The sequence below is a fragment of the Cottoperca gobio genome, chromosome 7 (assembly GCF_900634415.1).
Source record: "Cottoperca gobio chromosome 7, fCotGob3.1, whole genome shotgun sequence".
NCBI lineage: Eukaryota > Metazoa > Chordata > Actinopteri > Perciformes > Bovichtidae > Cottoperca > Cottoperca gobio.
This window is the reverse complement of record NC_041361.1, coordinates 6719223-6737676: the sequence shown is the minus strand read 5'-3', so window position 1 is coordinate 6737676 and position 18454 is coordinate 6719223. Positions and strand designations below refer to the sequence as shown.

At 40.4% G+C, this 18454-nt stretch overlaps 2 protein-coding genes across 5 annotated transcripts; one reads left to right on the top strand and one right to left on the bottom strand.

The window, feature by feature from the left end:
* Positions 1 to 20: 20 nt before the first annotated feature.
* LOC115011230 (ceramide synthase 5-like) lies at positions 21 to 7122 on the bottom strand. 2 transcript variants are annotated; one of them, XM_029436292.1, is made up of 11 exons: positions 6932 to 7122; positions 6274 to 6430; positions 4671 to 4773; positions 4355 to 4485; positions 3694 to 3751; positions 3498 to 3548; positions 3264 to 3356; positions 2320 to 2448; positions 1932 to 2038; positions 1614 to 1770; positions 21 to 707 (listed from the first exon to the last, which is right to left on the bottom strand). In XM_029436292.1, exons 2-11 carry the CDS (start codon positions 6339 to 6341, stop codon positions 564 to 566), a joined length of 1041 nt encoding a protein of 346 aa, XP_029292152.1. In that variant the 5' UTR covers positions 6342 to 6430; positions 6932 to 7122; the 3' UTR covers positions 21 to 563. The 2 variants fall into 2 exon arrangements, with proteins under 2 accessions (XP_029292152.1, XP_029292151.1); XM_029436291.1 differs by lacking the exon at positions 6932 to 7122 and having other exon boundaries at positions 6274 to 6480.
* On the top strand, positions 6520 to 18340 carry slmapb (sarcolemma associated protein b). 3 transcript variants are annotated; one of them, XM_029436288.1, is made up of 11 exons: positions 6524 to 6666; positions 11523 to 11690; positions 12013 to 12072; positions 14014 to 14142; positions 14223 to 14297; positions 14390 to 14692; positions 14933 to 15182; positions 15355 to 15526; positions 16732 to 16866; positions 17326 to 17413; positions 17828 to 18340. In XM_029436288.1, exons 3-10 carry the CDS (start codon positions 12021 to 12023, stop codon positions 17407 to 17409), a joined length of 1200 nt encoding a protein of 399 aa, XP_029292148.1. In that variant the 5' UTR covers positions 6524 to 6666; positions 11523 to 11690; positions 12013 to 12020; the 3' UTR covers positions 17410 to 17413; positions 17828 to 18340. The 3 variants fall into 3 exon arrangements, with proteins under 3 accessions (XP_029292150.1, XP_029292148.1, XP_029292149.1); XM_029436289.1 differs by having other exon boundaries at positions 12000 to 12072; XM_029436290.1 differs by lacking the exon at positions 17326 to 17413 and having other exon boundaries at positions 6520 to 6666.
* The last annotated feature ends 114 nt before the right edge of the window (positions 18341 to 18454 follow it).

Below are 18454 nucleotides of genomic sequence, written 5' to 3'. Positions count from 1 at the left end.
ATAAAAAACTTACACATTGATTAGATACAATAATGTTTTATTAAGAAATATTTGGCATTTTTAGAGAAATATTTAGCTTACAACAGGGTAAGCAGTAAATATAGTAAGGCAGATTGCAGTGATTTGTTTTACAGCTGTAAATATATTACCATTTTCACTAATAAAATGTATTTACATGTAGAAAATGCTTTTTGACAATAGCACTGTTGACATGCCGTTTCAATTTACACACACACACACACACACACACACACACACACACACACACACACACACACACACACACACACACACACACACACACACACACACACACACACACACACACACACACACACACACACACACACACACACACACACACACACACACACTCCTATAAGCAAAAAGCAGCTGTAAACCTGACTCAGTAAGACAGTGCTAAGTCCACACAAAAAGTTCCTCTGTATCTGAGTCCACTCAGAAAGTTGAATGTCTCTTCAGGAGGTCAAAGTGACAAGGTGAGTCACACAGGCAGCAGGTGAATAAAAGCCACACTGGAAGTAAACATCCCCTCATGGTACTCAGTGGTCATGAGTGTCTCCATTGAGGTTACCAGTGTGACTGCGGTCCTTTGGTTTTAGGGTTTGACTGGGATTTTTACTGGAACTGGAATGAATATCCTCGTCCGAGCTGCTCTCGATGTCACTGCGGTCGTCTTTTGCCACCTGTAAAATTAAACAAGACTAAGGCTGCGGTCGAATAGTCAAATATATTACATCCCATTTCTTTTCCTAACCACTTGTCTTTGAGCTCGATGGAAAACGTCATGTGGTCAAGGAAAGATGTGACAGAATTCATAAGGACAACCACCGTTCTAAGAGGCTGCGCTTACACGAGACTACATAATTGTGCAACAGCGGATGTTATTGACTTGGGCCTGCCGTGTCGCTTTAAATACTGCTGCAGGGAATTGTGGGACCGTATTATCTCCTTTCCTTTTGAAAAGGATGTTTCAATGTATGCTAAAGGAGATAAGAAAAGAAGTGTTGATGCACATTTCCTTAGCATTTAAAGAATTCTACGAGCTCTAAACATGGCAGCTACTTCATAAGCAGAAAAACTTTTAGACCGCAGTCTTAAGAGTCTACAGCCAAGCTAGCAGCTTGTCAGCGTGCTAACATCCTGACGCAGGTAATGTTAACCAGTCACCATCTGAGTTTAGTGTGTCGGCATGATAACATGTTCTAATTAGCACTAAACACAAAGTACAGCTGAGGCTGATGGGAAGTATTATACAAATAAAAGATTGACCTGATGACGATGCTAGAGAAAAAGTCATTATGATTTTACCCTAAGGGTAAAAAGAACATTGACGTCTGCACTAAATTTAATGGCAATCCAACCAATAGTTGTAGAGACCTTTAACTAAAAAAGAGAAATGTCAACCTCATGGTGGCACTAAAGGAAATGTCAGAAGATCACCAATTCAGTAGTAGCCATCCTGCGGGGACCATGAATTTCATGGAAATCCAACCAATAGTTTAGTCTGAGATATTTTGAGATATTTCAGTCGGAGGACCAAGTATGACAATTGTTTTTACTAAACACACACTACAGACAGCCAGACTAACCTTTCCTTTGAATATAGCTTTGATAGCAATGCGAGTGATGAGGTAGAACCAGATGATGTGAAGAATCTGCAGCACCAACAGTAACCCGTTGAGCAACCACCAGGCCTGGTAAGGCCCAACGATCTCCCAGCTCTCAATCAGAACACTGTAAACAACCCTGCAACAAATACACACAGAGGTAACTGGAGCTCTCAATATATTATTATTTTAGTACACTAAAGATACTAATTTAATGTAAAAACAGCTTCTGATACTTTAACGCGTGACAAGTAGGCAAATATGTCATTTGATTTGTAAATAAGCTCTCATTTGCCTCACCAGAAAGGATAGATGATGAGTCGAGTGAAGAAAAAGCTTATGCTAAACACCACAAACAGGCCATCGCATAGCCTCTGGTACTTGGCATAGTTGGCCAGCTTGGCAGCCTTGGGGAATAAATAAGGAAATAACAATATTAAAATACCACACCAGTATCTCCAGTAATGACATCTTGTCACAGAAATAGTAGTGGACAATGTGTTTTTTTCTGTCAGACATGTTAAAGTACAAACAGTAGCTAACAAGTAGCATTTCCACGCTCATATGTTCCCAGCTGTGATTGGCTACATTTTATAAAATAATGTGTGGCTTTGCCAAGTGAAAAACAGTTCTTGCTCAAGTTTGACAGGTGCTGTAAGAAAAAGAAAATCTTCAAAGCGTTCTTTACCTCGAGGAAGATGTCGGATGCATCGTGCACACACATGACTAAAGTGCCAGCTCTTAGCATGTTGTTGGCGTAGGAGAATGTGATGAGGAATATGGTGGCCAGGTGGTGGACAAGCATGATGATGAAATCCTGTGTTCAGTGAAATGAAGAGAGACAGGGCTGAATATGACACCTATATTTTGACACCACAAGATACCTGCACTGTAAATGTTCAAGTATGTAAAAACTCTTGCAGCGAATGAGAACAATGAGATGAAGTTGCGGAATAATTCTCACTGCCTGTCTTTGTACATCAATCAACAGGCTGTCGTGAAACCAACGGAAAGATTTTGTGTAAGAACCGGGACGACAGGCTTATGTGAAGCTTTGAATAAGAGGCATTGTAAATATTTGTGTTGCTGCAGCTTCACATTGTATAACCTGTTCTGCCAGAGCACATTGTAATAAGCTAATTCCAGTACAATGGTGTCATTAAAAAAAAGGTATGAAAGTTATTTTAACTTACATACATTGAGGTAGATACCTCATTTACAATATAGCGGAGTAAAAATTAAATACAAAAAATCAGACAGCAACGAAGTACTGTAAGGGGGTCAAAATAAAAAAAGGTAAGGGCCTTATAAATAAATAAAACCCAGTGTCTATCACGTTTTACAGAGAGAGAGGGCTATATCCCCAGTAATAAATCTTACTGCAGAGTAATTAACAGCATCCAGGTGCTTCAGAGACGCAGTTTAAACATGCATGTATAAAAAATGTCACCATAATCCAGGATTAAAAGTTAATAAGTGTCCTTCTACAAGAGGAACACATGTTTTATTATTCTAGAAGAAACCATTTTTTCCCCTTAATATGCTCAAGTTACCTTCTCATAGATCCAAAATCCAAACACATTTGTGATATGAAGTGAATGTGCGAAGCTGGCAAAGCAGTTGTTGACTTACCTTTCGTTTAATGTCTATGAACTGGGAAAACATCAGAGACCAATAGAAAGCCAGCTCAGCTGCATAGTGGTTGAACTGTCCAGGACTGAGAGGCTTTTGGAGGGAATGAAACAAAAACACCTTTTACAAATATGTAGCTCCACTGGCCTGCCAACAATATGGTGCTGAACAGATTGGAGTCCTAATATAAGCAGCTGAATATAATAATTATGAAGTTAATAAAAAACTAATAACCTGAAAAGGATAGTTGTACCAACACTGTCTGGTGTCCCACATCCAAGGCGACTAACAGAATCAGATGCATATGATTAGATAAACAAAAACATATGGTGGGCTTGTTAGTCTTTCAATAAAAGCTAAAGCACTGCAACACTTTAATGCAACAGTATCAGTATTGTGCAAAACCAATTATGATGCTAATTCAACTCACCACCCACAAATGTCGAATGCCATAGATGAAAATCCCCAAGTAAAAAGTAAACCGCCACCTGAAGTGACATAAAAGAGTAGAAAAACAAGAATAATGTAACTTGTACTCTTCTTCTCTTCAGTCATGCTAATGCTTCAGTGAGGTATAGATGTTAAGTGATATGATAAGTGAAAACTTTGACTTGTTAGTGGCGCTTGAGATAAAGTCAGGGATACGTTAGTCATTTGGATTCATTATGAAAGTCTGTACTAAAATTCATGAGAATTAAAGCTGCAACGCTTAGCCAACTAATCAATCAGTCAATCGACTAAATCGTGTTTTTTCCATGCAAAAATGGCCGAAAATGCTGCTTTCAGCCTCAAAAAATGGAGATATCCTGCTTTTCTCTGTTTTATATGATATTAAACTGAATATCTTTGGATTTTGGACTGCCAAAACAAGACGTGTAAAGACATCACCTTGGACTTTGAGAGACTGGGACAGATATTGAATAGAACAAACAAATGAGTTAATTTTTTTACATTTTGAAATTTGAAAAAAAATTATTTTTTAAATTAGTTAAAAAAAGAAATCTGCAGATTAATTGATAATGAAAATAATCTTTAGATGCAAACCTAATGGTAATGAATGGACAAAACACAGCAGTTAAGTAGGAACTTACATGCTTTCACAGAACTTTTTCTGTGTACTGGGCCTGTCTTGGTTTCGACGGACCCGAAACCATCTCTGTATTTTCCGTTCATCCCAGTCCATCTGCTTGGAGAGTCCCTCCAGTAGCCTCGTGTCCGGACACTAAAGACGGGACTAAATAGAGATCACTTGCTTTCCAGTACACCAGTAAGTATGTCACACTGCTTGAATTATTTACTGAACATATCATTATGTCGGTGTTGGTGTATTTCAGTGCACTAACTTAAGCATTCCAGCGTGCAGAGGAACATTTACTGGACTACACAACAAATATGGGCTTTAGTTACCGTTTTGGACTGATACACCTTCTCCAGGACAGCATTGGGCTGAGCTTGCCGAGGTACTCCCGCCTGAATCTGAAGTATGTGGGCACAGGGTTTGGCCACTAGCCTGCAAACACACAGACGGAGGCACAAAAAAAAAAGAGGAAGGGGGCAGGAAGGGGGATACAGAGATGGTGAGACATAAACAAGAAGAGAGTTAGAGAGATAAGTTAATTATATTGTGCAGGCTTAATCAGATAAACCATTAGCCAAGACTGGCTAAAGGGCTCCCTTCATTGACTTGAACTGTTGAGTTTGCAGTTTGCTCACCATAATGTTTAACTTTGTCTTAGAGGGAGGGGAAGAGAGTACAATAGAGCCTGAAAGGAAGACACAGGCAAGCGAGGAAGAATCCTGGGGAATGTAGCACCTAGTCTAAACAGAGCGTGGTGACCTCTGTCATGTGAGGGTATGGGGCTGCCTCAAACCACCTCACTGATGTGTGTCACATGCTCATACGAGTTGACCAGTGTTCATGCTCAAACTCAGCAATTTATTACAATCTCACAACACCCCACACTTATCTGGAATAGATCCCCCAATGTGGAAAAAGACTGAATGAATAGAAGTACAGACTTGACTTTGGGCCTGCCCTTTCATTGGGGATTTTATTCTAAATTAAGCCCATGCATAACCCCTAATTTAGCTTAACTTTGCTGTAGAACTTGGACTTTCTGTGCTATAAAGTTTGGCCTGAGAAATTATAAATAATTACAAGACACGAACTGACATAATCATAATAACGTACATGCTCACACACACACACACACACACACACACACACACACACACACACACACACACACACACACACACACACACACACACACACACACACACACACACACGTTCAATTTCCAGTGATAAAAGGAATTAAACTGTATGATCAGGCCACTTCTTCTGTTTGATTTTCAACCTAACTATCCTTAGAAAAGTATCTTGATGAGCAAGGTAAACATGTGTTTCAAGTCAGTGGAGTTATTTCATATATCATCACCTCAAAAGAATGCTAACACTGTTAATAAGAGGCTAAGGCAAAACTAACAAGGAGAGAAGAAGCATATAAGTATCTGTCACATGGAGAGGCAGAAGCTGAAGAAGTCCCATCTATGAAGTTTAATTAGCTAAAAATAGGTTTGCCTAATTTCATAACAACTAACTGAACTGTGTGTGTGTGTGTGTGTGTGTGTGTGTGTGTGTGTGTGTGTGTGTGTGTGTATGCATGTATGTATGTATGTATATATGTATATATGTGTGTGAGAGAGAGAGAGAGAGAGAGAGAGAGAGAGAGAGAGAGAGAGCGAGAGCGAGAGAGAGCAACAGCTCAGCATTTGTATTGAAGCCAAATTAGTTCTCTCTAGTTTCCTGATAGTTTGCATTAATAATGAATGACTCATATATTAAGATTCTTACAATGAGTTTGGTAGCTATGCTTTTTTCCTCTCTTTATGTGCAACAGTTGGCACATAGGCTGTATCCCTCCAACTGTGCACGCACATAGAGCACACACCCAGATGAAGAACATCACCAAAAAATAACAAAAACAAGGTACAAGGGTGTGGTTTACCTTTCAAAAATCATTCTTAGTAGAAAAACTCCGACAGCCAGAGGTAGGGCGTAAAGTATGTGTCTCATTCGGGGATACTCGACACCAGGTGGTGGTTGCTCCAGGTCCGCCCATGTAACATTTTCGGGAAGCCAAAATCTCTCACTCCAAAGCCAGGCTGAGATAGAGGAAGTCATCGGGGAGCAGAAAAATACTCAAGATAAAAAAAACCAGGGTGAACTAACCGTGAAACGGTGAAAGTTACTTGTCGAACATCTGGCAGCTTAATTCATTTAAACTGAAAACCTTTGCTGTGATGTTTCCACCTCCTCCCGCTAGCACTAACACTAAGAAGAGAGTATCACTTCTGGTTTACTCCTATGAGTAAAGCCGAACGGACCGCTAGCTCGACACGTAAGAAAGGCAACACCCACCACACTGATTAGGCAACTTTCAATGATGTTTCCACTTGCATGATGAACACACTGTTTTATACGTTGTAGCCTTTGAGACTGCCACTTCAACATTACACTGTACCTTAAAAGTAGGGTAATATTTGGGATTCAAAAGGCAGCTAACTAACAATGGCTAATATCAACTGAAACCTAGCCAATTTGCAAATGACTGCATTTTGATTAGTTAAGGTCTTAGTTAGCCATCACAGCCAATAAACACTCACCTAACCAGAGTTTGGAGTTGTTTGGAAGTAAGTTACGACAGTTAAGTCACATAGTTAAATGAGGCTAAACACATAAAATGTTTTTTAATATTAAGTCCATTTCCAGTTACCTATGAGGTAACAATTAAAACAGCTCTCTAAATAACAAGCTAACGAGGTATCCGTTAGCTACATCCAGTCTGACCTAACGTCTGACTAACGTCTGACCTAACGTCTGACTAACGTCTGACCAACGTCTGACCTAAACTAGCTAAATGAAAAGTACCTGATAACGCTTCTGTCTAATTTAAGATTTTTATATATATACAGTATATCTCAAAAGTGAGTACACCCTTTAGATTTTTGCAAATATTCTGTTATATCCTTTCAGGGGATAACATTATCCTACTGAAACTTTGATATAACTTAAAGTAGTCAGTGTGCTGCTTGAATAACAGTATAGATTTATTGTCCTTTGAAAATTACTCAGTACACAGCTGTTAATGTCTAAACAGCTGGCAACAAAAGTGAGTACACCCCATAGTGAACATGTCCTAATTGTGCCCAATGATGTTGTTTTCCCGCCCTGGTATCATGTGACTCGTTAAGTGTTACAAGGATTCAGGTGTAAATGATAAGCAGGGCTGTTAAATTTGGTGTTTTGGGCACAATTCTCTCTGAATGCTGGACAACATGGCACCTCATGGCAAGGAACTCTCTGAGCGGCTGAAAAAAAGGATTATTGCGCTTCACAAAGATGGCCTTGGCTATAAGAAGATTGCCAACACCATGAAAATGAGTTGCAGCACAGTGGCTAAGATCATACAGCGGTTTTCCAGGACAGGTTCCACTCGGAACAGGCCTCGCCAGGGTCGACCAAAGAAGTTGAGTCCACGTGCTCAGCGTCATATCCAGAGGTTGGTTTCCAAAAATAGACGTGCGAGTGCTTCCAGCATTGCTGCAGAGGTTGCAGAAGTGGGATGTCAGCCTGTCAGTGCCCAGACCATACGCCGCACACTGCATCAAATCGGTTTGTATGGCGGTCGCCCCAGACAGAAGCCCCTTCTGAAACCGATGCATAAGAAAGCCCGCAAACAGTTTGCTGAAGACAATGAATCCAAGAACATGAGTTACTGGAACCATGTCCTGTGGTCTGATGAGACCAAATTAAACCTGTTTGGGTCAGATGGTGTCCGGCGTGTGTGGCGGCACCCTGGTGAGGAGTACCAAGACAAATGTGTTTTGCCTACAGTCAAGCATGGTGGTGGCAGCATCATGGTCTGGGGCTGCATGAGTGCTGCCGGCACTGGGGAGCTGCATTTCATTGAGGGACACATGAATTCCAATATATACTGTGACATCCTGCAGCAGAGCATGATCCCCTCTCTTCGGAAACTGGGCCGTAGGGCAGTTTTCCAACATGATAATGACCCTAAACACACCTCCAAGATGACAACGGCCTTGCTGAAGAAGCTGAAGGTTAAGGTGATGGACTGGCCAAGTATGTCTCCAGACCTAAACCCAATTGAGCACATGTGGGGCATCCTCAAGAGGAAGGTGGAGGAGTGCAAGGTGTCCAACATCCGTGCGCTCCGTGATGTCGTCGTGGAGGAGTGGAAGAAGATTCCAGAAGCAACCTGTGCAGCTCTGGTGAATTCCATGCCCAGGAGGGTTAAAGCAGTGCTAGATAACAATGGTGGTCACACAAAATATTGACACTTTGGGCACAATTAGGACATGTTCACTATGGGGTGTACTCACTTTTGTTGCCAGCTGTTTAGACATTAACAGCTGTGTACTGAGTAATTTTCAAAGGACAATAAATCTATACTGTTATTCAAGCAGCACACTGACTACTTTAAGTTATATCAAAGTTTCAGTAGGATAATGTTATCCCCTGAAAGGATATAACAGAATATTTGCAAAAATCTAAAGGGTGTACTCACTTTTGAGATATACTGTATATATATAATGACAAGATATTTTATTTGTATTATTATTTTGTCTCTACATTGAACAGACAGCCATTCAACAGGTCATGGAAATTCTTACAACATTAAAGATTCCAGTGTGAAACATCAAATGAAACATGAAATGAAATATAAAAAACTAATAAACAATAACATTAAAAAGCAAGTAAAACTTGTCATAAGTATCCATGTACACATTTACTTAACTAGAAGAATATTAGTTTGGAAAGGACTTACATAATCTTGCCTTTTTATGTATGTGAAATTGACCAACTACAAGTGTCATATAACTCACAGATGTATAATTACATTCAAATATAGCGATAATGTCTTTAGGCATTATTGTTGCAAATTGTCCAGTCATGTTATTAGAGATAGTAGATTTCAAAGTGAATTTCTCTGATATTGTTAACAAAGGTAGTTGAGTTTAGATTAGATTAATGCATGAGATATGCCATAACAGTTCAAACATACTTCAAGTCACTCACGTCATTATCCAGTTGAGTAAACAACCTGCTTAAGTTAATTTTATGTAGGGTGGATAAACATACTATTGACAGCATTTCATTTAATTCCCTTCCACCAAAAATGTTTCACAGACAGCCGGTCATATAGCTTACATAAATATACACCCAGTTGCCAGTTTATTAGTTTAACCTAGCTAAAACTAATGCTGTCTAATCCAAGGACCTGCCAATAGACACTGCCTTTTATGAAGGTTATAATCCTAAAAAACTATCAGGAAGTTTAATTAGCACCTTTCTAAAAACGTTTCAATAAAACCTGAACATTATAACCTTCATGAAGGCAGGATTATTAGTAGGACTGTTGTATTAGACTGCATTAGTTTTAACTAGGTGAACCTGATTAACCTGCAACTCTAGTGTAGTTAGATCTATACTGTAATTCCACTCAAGACATCTACTAGATATCTTCGGTTATTATGCAACATCAAGAAAAGATTTATTGTGGAGACAACAGGCAGATTTTTATAGCATTTGGTTTGAGTCCAGGCTGCTATTAAATGTGGTGAAAGTAAAAAATCCTTGCAATTTGGCACATAGATCTCTGAAGCATGTGTAAGGATAGTAGCAACTTTAGATCATATTGATTCTATGGGCTATCACACATTTTCGTCAAAAAGTAGTTTCGCTTGCAGTACTTTGTTAGTATATTTGGGTGTAGCTTCCACCTATAAAACCGGTTTATCTTTCACTTTTCTGTCTAGAGAACCCTTATTGTGTGCTCTTTAAGAGTCATCCATTTAACTGAAGATAGGCTGGTTACGGTTCTATAGAGTTAAATATCACCCTTTTGGGAATGCCAAGATACAGTTTGTAAAGATTATAAATGTACTACAAACGAAGTAAAAGGTTGCGATGGTTGATTATTGACTGAAATGATGTCAATGATTTGCAGCTCTATATCATTAACCTTTACTCCAATACTAGTTTACTGACCAACCAAGGTTTAGGTTTCTTTCTGTCCCTGTTTTTATTTTATTTTTGTATTCACAGAGTCCTAAGATAACTCCTTATTCCCAGGTTTCTAGAGGTACAATAAGCCTTTGCTATAATTTGATCATATCCTTAAATGTATTACCACCGCCAAGGAGGTTATGTTTTTTGTTTCTGATGGTTGGCAGGATTACAACCTACAATTAAAACCTACTGGCCCGATGTTCATGAAACTTTGTGGAACGGTAAACGATTTGCAAATTTTACAGGGGATCCGAATCACGGGGCGGATACATGCATTATTTTTCTCCCAACGGCCTTAGAGTTGGTCTGCGCTCTCCGAGTGCCCTTCTAGTTGTTATTGTGTAGCTGCAAGCAGATAGCAGCAAGCTCATTTTCCAAATTCTCAGGATGTTTAGTCTTGTGGACTGTATTGTACTGTCAGCTGTAATTTAGACTTTTGCAGCTATCATGGTGACATTCTCCTCTTAACACTGACTGGTTTGCCCTTTTTGAGTAGGGTGCAGCTTTCTATAATCAAACATTAAGTATTCACAGATCCGGAAAAACAGTTGACACGAGCTGTTCTGACTTGCACCTTTTTGAGCCTTTGGCATTAGTATTACGATGATGACACAACATCACAAACATTTCAAAGCATGCTTAAGAGGATAACTGAGGTATTTTATAGTCCAATACAATACATATTCGCTAAACAATACACACAGTGTATCCCTGTAATAGTCACAACACAGCTGTACCCCTTAGGATGACATGTAGATATAACCCTAAAGGCAAATAATTCATGAATTTAAAGGGCCTACAGCAAGGCAAAGAGAGGATGTGGGTGAAGCACATGTGTGACACACACCATCACACTGGCCTTGTTCATTCTGTGTCATCCTGTAGATTTTTACATCAGTACCAACTGTTCAGAGAGCAGCTTGGCTCCCTGAACAAAACCTCTCTGTGTCACTATGCAGCTGCAGCTTCCGACATGCCCTGCTCGGATGCATGACCTAGAGTGGAGGGGCTTGGGGACTTTAGCCACAAAATAGGGGGGGGTCATGTTTTTAATGACATTCATCTCACTTACCTCTGGTGTAGCTTTGTACCCACACTTGAGGTATTTGTTCACTAATTTTATCCATTTCTTTGTCTTCACTGCCTTCGGTCCAACAATAGTAGGGAGGTCTGATACACAGTGTCTGTCATCCCCCCCATATCCCCCTCACTGCTTGGACTGGTCCATTTCGCATCTGAAAAAATCTGATAGTTGGGAGAAGAGTTCTTCATGCCAGAGACTGCTGTAGCCTCAGAACATAGAGTACTGTAGCTCCTGGATCACCTAAGGTAATATTCCCTGCTATGTTCTTATTCTTAACCTTTTTATTTGTATGTTTTCTGTGAACTAGTCTTTAAAGGAAATTGCTCAGCACCGATGCAGCTGCCTCTTTCAAAAGTACTTGTGTGTTCATAGATGAGCATGCATTTTTGTGTTTACCTTTTTTTTTTAAATATATATATATATATTTCTCCTTAACCATAACAGCAACCATAGTCTAAATGATATAACTAAGGTACTTATGTATTTTATTTGTCGACATTAACTCTTTATTTAGTAAACTACATCTATTTGTTTGTTGACATATTTAGTTATAGTTTTTCTTCACAGATAAGCAAATGGATGAGAAAGAGCTGAGCGATCCCCTGAATGACGTGTCACTGATTAAAGGTAACCCAGCTGTATTCTTTTGTGAATGACTTGACTGTTTTGCTGTTCCAATGGCTCTTACATGTAACTGCATATTTTACAAAGTGACGATGTGAAGAGAGAAAAAAAGCATGAGTCACCGTTAAGAAGAGTGACTGTGCCTATAAGGGCAGTTGTTTGGTTTTAGAGCTGACAGTGCTGTAGATGGCCTTGTTTTAGAGGCTGATCTCTCCAGTGTCAACAGCTTATTAGAAGATGGAGTCTCTTTGCACATTAGCTGGCTGTTTGTTAGTGCCATTTAGGCTGTCTTTTTAAAAGAGCTCTCAATTATAGTGCAATACAGAGAACATAAAAATCAACGGAGACCTTCATGAGAAAATGTGCGAGCATTTTAGTGAGGGGAATCAATTTTGCATGAATTAATTTGTGATGCTACACTGCACAGTATACTGTATATGCAGCACAAAGCAAACACTGTCCTCACAACAACAGCATCTCAGTCTTTTCAAAATGATAAGCGTATTTCTCAGTTTCAGTCACCTAGAGCACATTTTGTAGCTGTAAATTCATATCACTTCTGGCAGTTTTATAGAGATTCGCTGAATACTGTCGACATTCAGTGCGAGCAACGCTACCCCTCAGATTCAGTTTAATAACGCTGTCACATTCATTGGGAAGGAAACCGACAGCAGGGAAAGATAGACCATGATGGCTTTAGCCTTCAGCACTTGAGCTAAAAAAAGACTTTTCCTACATTTTTTTATTTCCCCCCTGTCGTCACTTGAGGCAGTGTGATGCTCACTATCCCCCAACTAGTCAGAGTGGTATTTTTACACGCAGGCTAATCCCATTATTACTTTGTCAGGTGTCAGTCTATATTAACTAATGTTACTAAAGATAACACGTTGGACTCTCCTTGTCGCATGCTCTCCAGACGACATTCATCTTTCATACAAACTGAAAAAAACCCACGTACAGGAAGCCCACTCACATTCTGACGCATACATATGCATGCATGAGGGAACACACAACCTCATACACACATGCTGGACGGAGCACTGCCCGCCCATCCTTTGTCCGTCACACAGCAGGGTGGTCATGTGCCTGAGTCGGAGGGTGCCACCAGCCTCCAGCAGTCGCTTCATTGCTTTTCATTTTAGGGACATTTATCAATGCAATCTGGTAGCACTATTAATAATATGTGTACGTAATATATGGAGTATGTTTATGCAGCTGTGCTTGCCACACACAGTGAAATCACGACAAATGCTGCATTTTGCAGCTGCCTCAGTCCACTGATGTGTCCATTTATGGTGTACATGCTTGACCTGTCATGACTCCTGTTTTCGCCTCTGCCAAATGCTCGATCTGAGATGAGGTCATCTCTTTTCCTAGCCATGGTAGATTAGGGGATCAAGATATTCACCGGGAATTGCAAAGCGCAAGTATTTGTGGAACTTGTTTCCACCTCTGGGAAACACAACAGACCCTTGACAACGTTGGCTAGTCCATTCCCTTTGTGTATTGTTTACTGTAACAAATAGTTAACAAGGAATGTAGATGTGCCAGATACGCGTTTGTTGCCGGGTTTAATGGACAATTTGGAATAAAAGCTTGGATAAAAAAAATGCGTCTATTTCTGGGTTAGCAATTAGTTTATGTAATAGTCCCATTTTAATATCTTGGGAAATCATCTAGTATGTCAGCCCTGGTTAAATATTTGGGACTAGAGCAGAATTAATATGGTAAAACTTTGAGTTATCCTTCTATTTTTATAGTAGTGAATTTCCATCATTACAGCCTGACATATCATCATGGTTTAAGCTTTACTTTGTGTGCCTGTATGCACCCCCAGTGACTCTGCAGAAAGATAAGAAGCTCTACCCTTACAGCTAGATGCTCTCATGTTAGGAGTAAAGGATATTTTTAACCTGGATAATTCTATTCTTATTTCATTGTCAGACGACTTGACTAAGTCAAACATGGGATCCTCTGGTGACTCAGAGAAAATGATCCAGCACTTGAATGATGATCTTCGAGAAGCCCAGGAGCTGGCTAATACTGAGAAACACAAATGCATGGAGCTACAAGGTAAAAATACACACCATTCTTCACTTTGCACACACAGACGAGCACAAATGCATGCAGTAAATGCAATCATTTTTTTGTAGGTGTCCTGCAGGAAGAGAGAAAGGGAAATAAGAAACAAGCTGATGAATCTGCAAAACAGATCAAACATCTTCAAGGTACATATTTGTGTTTGTGGATTGGAACATTTTGTCTATCCTACTAAACATGCCAACATTACTGAGCTAAACGCTGACCATGGTTCGGACAGGTCAGCTGCGGCAGCTCCAAGATGAAACGGGCAGTCTCAGAGAGCAGATAGATGTCTCCTCCAGTTCACACGGCGAGCTACTAAGTGCACGCGATGAGGTGAAGGCGATGAAACGTGCCCTTGAGGCAGCTACTTCTGAGCGGGACCGTGACGTCGCTGCCATCCAGACTAACCTGGCAACCGTCTTGAAGGATCTGGACAAATGGCGTCAGACTGCCAACAAATATGAGCATGAGATTGACAACCTACAGCGTGACCTTCAACAACAGAGCAAGCAGTGGCAGAAAACTGCAGAAATACAAGGTACCACAGGGTGTAAATAAACATTATGACACAAATTAGGATGAAAATAGCCAAAAAAGGAAATATGTCTTTGACGCAGTAATGACCTCATGATTTTAAATGTCTCTTTTTGTTTTCAAGCATAAAGAAACTCAAATGTACACTAGTCTGTTCAAGCAAACTGGAAATGTAATATTTAAGCTAATTAAGAAAAATCCATCTGCTCAAAGAATGTTACATAAAAACCCTTTATTTTCACAGCCGGTGAGCTGCAGTCCATGCAGGCGGAGTGTAACGGCCTTCAGAAGGAGTGTTCAGTCCTGAGATCTGAAAAACAAGACACTGTGAATAAGCACCAGAGGGAGTGTGCTTCCCTCAGGGCTGAGAAGGAGGAACTCCTCAAATCTCACCAGAAAGACAAGGCCAACCTGCAGAGTGAATGTGCAGCTCTGCGCTCTGAGAAAGAGGCAGTGCTGCAGAGGCAGCAGCAGCTGGAGAAGGACCTTGCCAGGTCAGTGCACTGAGCTACATCTCCAGGAGCTCAGCTTCACCCCCACCTTTATGCTCCCTCTGTCTCATGTGTTTGACTCTTCTCCAACATGTTTTGCTACACAGTATACCACATGCTTCTCTTTGTGTGATCCTTCACCCTTTTGAACTCAGTGTTGTTTTATTTCTGGTAGTTCACGTGCCCAGAATGCTGAGCTGAGCAACAGCCTCAAAGCCCTGGAGAGATCCCAGCAGGAGTTGGAGAAGAGGCTGGAGGGCCTGCAGCTCCAGCACCAGCAGGATAGCACCAAGCTGCAAACCCAACTGGAGGAAGCAGACAGCCACAGCAAGGCTTTGCAGAGAGAGGTAAGTTCTCAAAACTAAAAGGTCAGAAGATCAACCACAGTGTCAAGCATCTCAGAATCACTCCTGGGAATTAACTCTAGGCCTAATAATACTTCTACCCTCAAGCCTGACAGTTAAACCTCTTTTCAATCATGTGACTGAAGAGAATAGCTTCCTTGTATAACAGCTATAGTTCCATTGTAAACGGTGCAGCTGTCAACATTGGCTGCACTGGTTACCACCCCAAAGTGCCCAAGGCTACAAGTCTATTATGTCACTCATATACACATAAGTAGATGATTGTGTATCTATGAGATATGTCAAAACAGTCCTCAGCTGTTACTGACATGTTGCTTTGCACAACCAATGTTTACTAGGTGTTGCATTATTTATGAAACTTCCTACATGCACACTCAACAACGGCTAGAAGTTCTTCCCTGAGAGCAAAGAAAATCACACTTTAATGACACGCAGAGCCATCAAATGAAATGTAACACCACATCAAGGATCAAGTATGCATAACCAGTATGTTGTGATACTATGGCATCTCTCCACAAAAGGGAAAATATGCCACCTTTTTTTATGTGAATGTCCAATCAGTGTTGATGGTGAATGTAGATAATTGAAGCAACACATTCTTCAGTGCGTTATGGACAGAAAAGGTTGAGTTCTCCTGCTTGCGGAGCCGTGACTTCATGTACCAGGATGCAGGGTAACCCAGCCCGGGACACACAACTGCCTTAATGGCTTCCTCTAATGGCTCGTAGATACTACTACTACTAAGTATAACTAGCTAGAACTGCCCTGAAGTGACAGTGAAACTCCCAGCATCTTCCAGCCCAAACAGAGCACAGTTTGTGTTGGCAGTGGCGCTCTGCTGTATGCTCCCAGTCAGGTTTAGCAGGCTGGATAGGGATCAACCACCACTGTAACTCTCAGATAGGAGGGGCACTGTTGAATAGCAGAAAGCCGAGATGAAGTCGTCCTGAACCACAAGGCATTGTCTCTTTCAGTCACTGAATAATAGTGGAACCTGAGTGCGCTCTCTGTGTGCTTCACTCGTCATGTAAAGCCCTGTCAGACAAAGCACGTCAACATCATGGATACATCAGTAACCTTTGGCCCCGGTATAATCCCTTGTTAGGCAAATGTACCCTGGAAATACATTTAAATGAAAGTAATTTGTCCTGTGAGTTAAGGTAAAAATAATAATTTGCTTCATGCAGTATGAGGAGGCTAAGACTGAGCTGTCAGACCTGAAGGAAAAATATGAGAAGACTGAGCAGGAAAAACAGTCGCTTACAGATGAGTTTGAGGAGTGCAAAGCCAACATGAAGGAATTACAGGAGAAAGGGTCAAAGGTAAGTGCCGGCACAATCGTATACAATTGTATGACTAATATATAATGAAATGCAATTATATTTAAAAACAAAACTTAAATAAACAGCACTATAGCTTTTATTTGCATAAGAAGCAAGTTTTGTTTCAGAAGCATGAGCTTTGCTTCAGATTTTGCAACAATAATGTATTGAACATCTTTTTTATTTTGGGACATATCCTGCGGGAATAAAAGGTGAATCTTTTATAAGATTCACAATATTTTCCTTATATTCTCAGCAGCACGCCTGCTCCCCTCCACTTATCTACTTGTCTCTTACTGTATGCTTTTAGACATTGACAGCCGTGTGTGACTTTGAGATTTTTGTAAATACCAATTACAAACACGGACTACTCACTGAGGGGTTTATTAATAAAGCTACGCCCAACTAAAAGTATGTCCCGCTGCAGTTGATTACTGTAATATCCCTTCCCTTCTGTAGACATCCCTATTGCTGCCTGTTCAAGCCATAGTCATCGGCCTTATCCTGGCTTTGCTGTATTGGTGCATCGGTGCATTGTGGTAGTAAGGTACACATTACTCCTGTCAAATCGGCCTACATCTTTCATTCTCATCAGTGTCTTTTAGATAATTGCATGACTTAATCAGGTTTTCCTCATTCCCCAGAATGCCTTCCTTGGGGGGGGGGAAACTCCAAAAGAATTGACATCTTAGAGACTAACCTCTCTACTCACAGTTCAAACATCTGACATCTGTTTGTCTTGTCTGGATGGCTAATGCTTAACAACTGTTTCTCACAGTTTGCTTGGATGGGCTTATCTTTATCTGAAAGAGCTTGTTTTTAACGCGCCCTCTCTGTGCAATGCATTGTTTTCAATGGCAAGCTTCTTCCGTCAAAGCTTCGGCGGTCCTATGATGATGATGTTGGGAGTTTTCATGAGGTGATGCTCATGTTTCCATTTCTGTGTCACCGCTTGTTTTAGAAACCATGGTTTATCTGGGGACCTGTGGCTGCTGTGGCTCTAACAGCTGTGACTGCTGCTGTGCTCTTCAGGATCTGAGGGCAACGTGCTCAAACACACACAAACATGCACAAAAAGAAGTGAATCCATATTTGTCATCAGATTTCTTCGCACTGAAACTGAAAAACTTGCCCCCGTATCATATCTGCACTATTAATTAGGAGGGCTCATACTTAACACTGTTTAATTTTTAAGATGCTCTATTTTAGATGACGGAGATGTTAATAAAAGAATGTCAGATTTGTGTGCAATTACAAATATTTGTATGCCTATTATTATTTGAAGGAAATATAGGGTTGTGTTTTCTTGTTTACTATCGTGATTTATAGGATTATCCATTAATGAATGTAAAGATACGCTACACACTTAATTAGTTTATGATGATGATATTTTAGATAGATCACCTCGAGTTTGAACCTCCCTAACTGTAACACATCTCTGTAACTGTGAGTATAATAAATAATGTCACAATAATGCCTCCCCTAATTGAGTGCATGATGAATGCCGTAGAAGCATAACAGGAGCATAACGAAACATCAGTTGATGGTGGTGGTCGGCTCTGCTAACATATTATCTCTCGTCACGTAT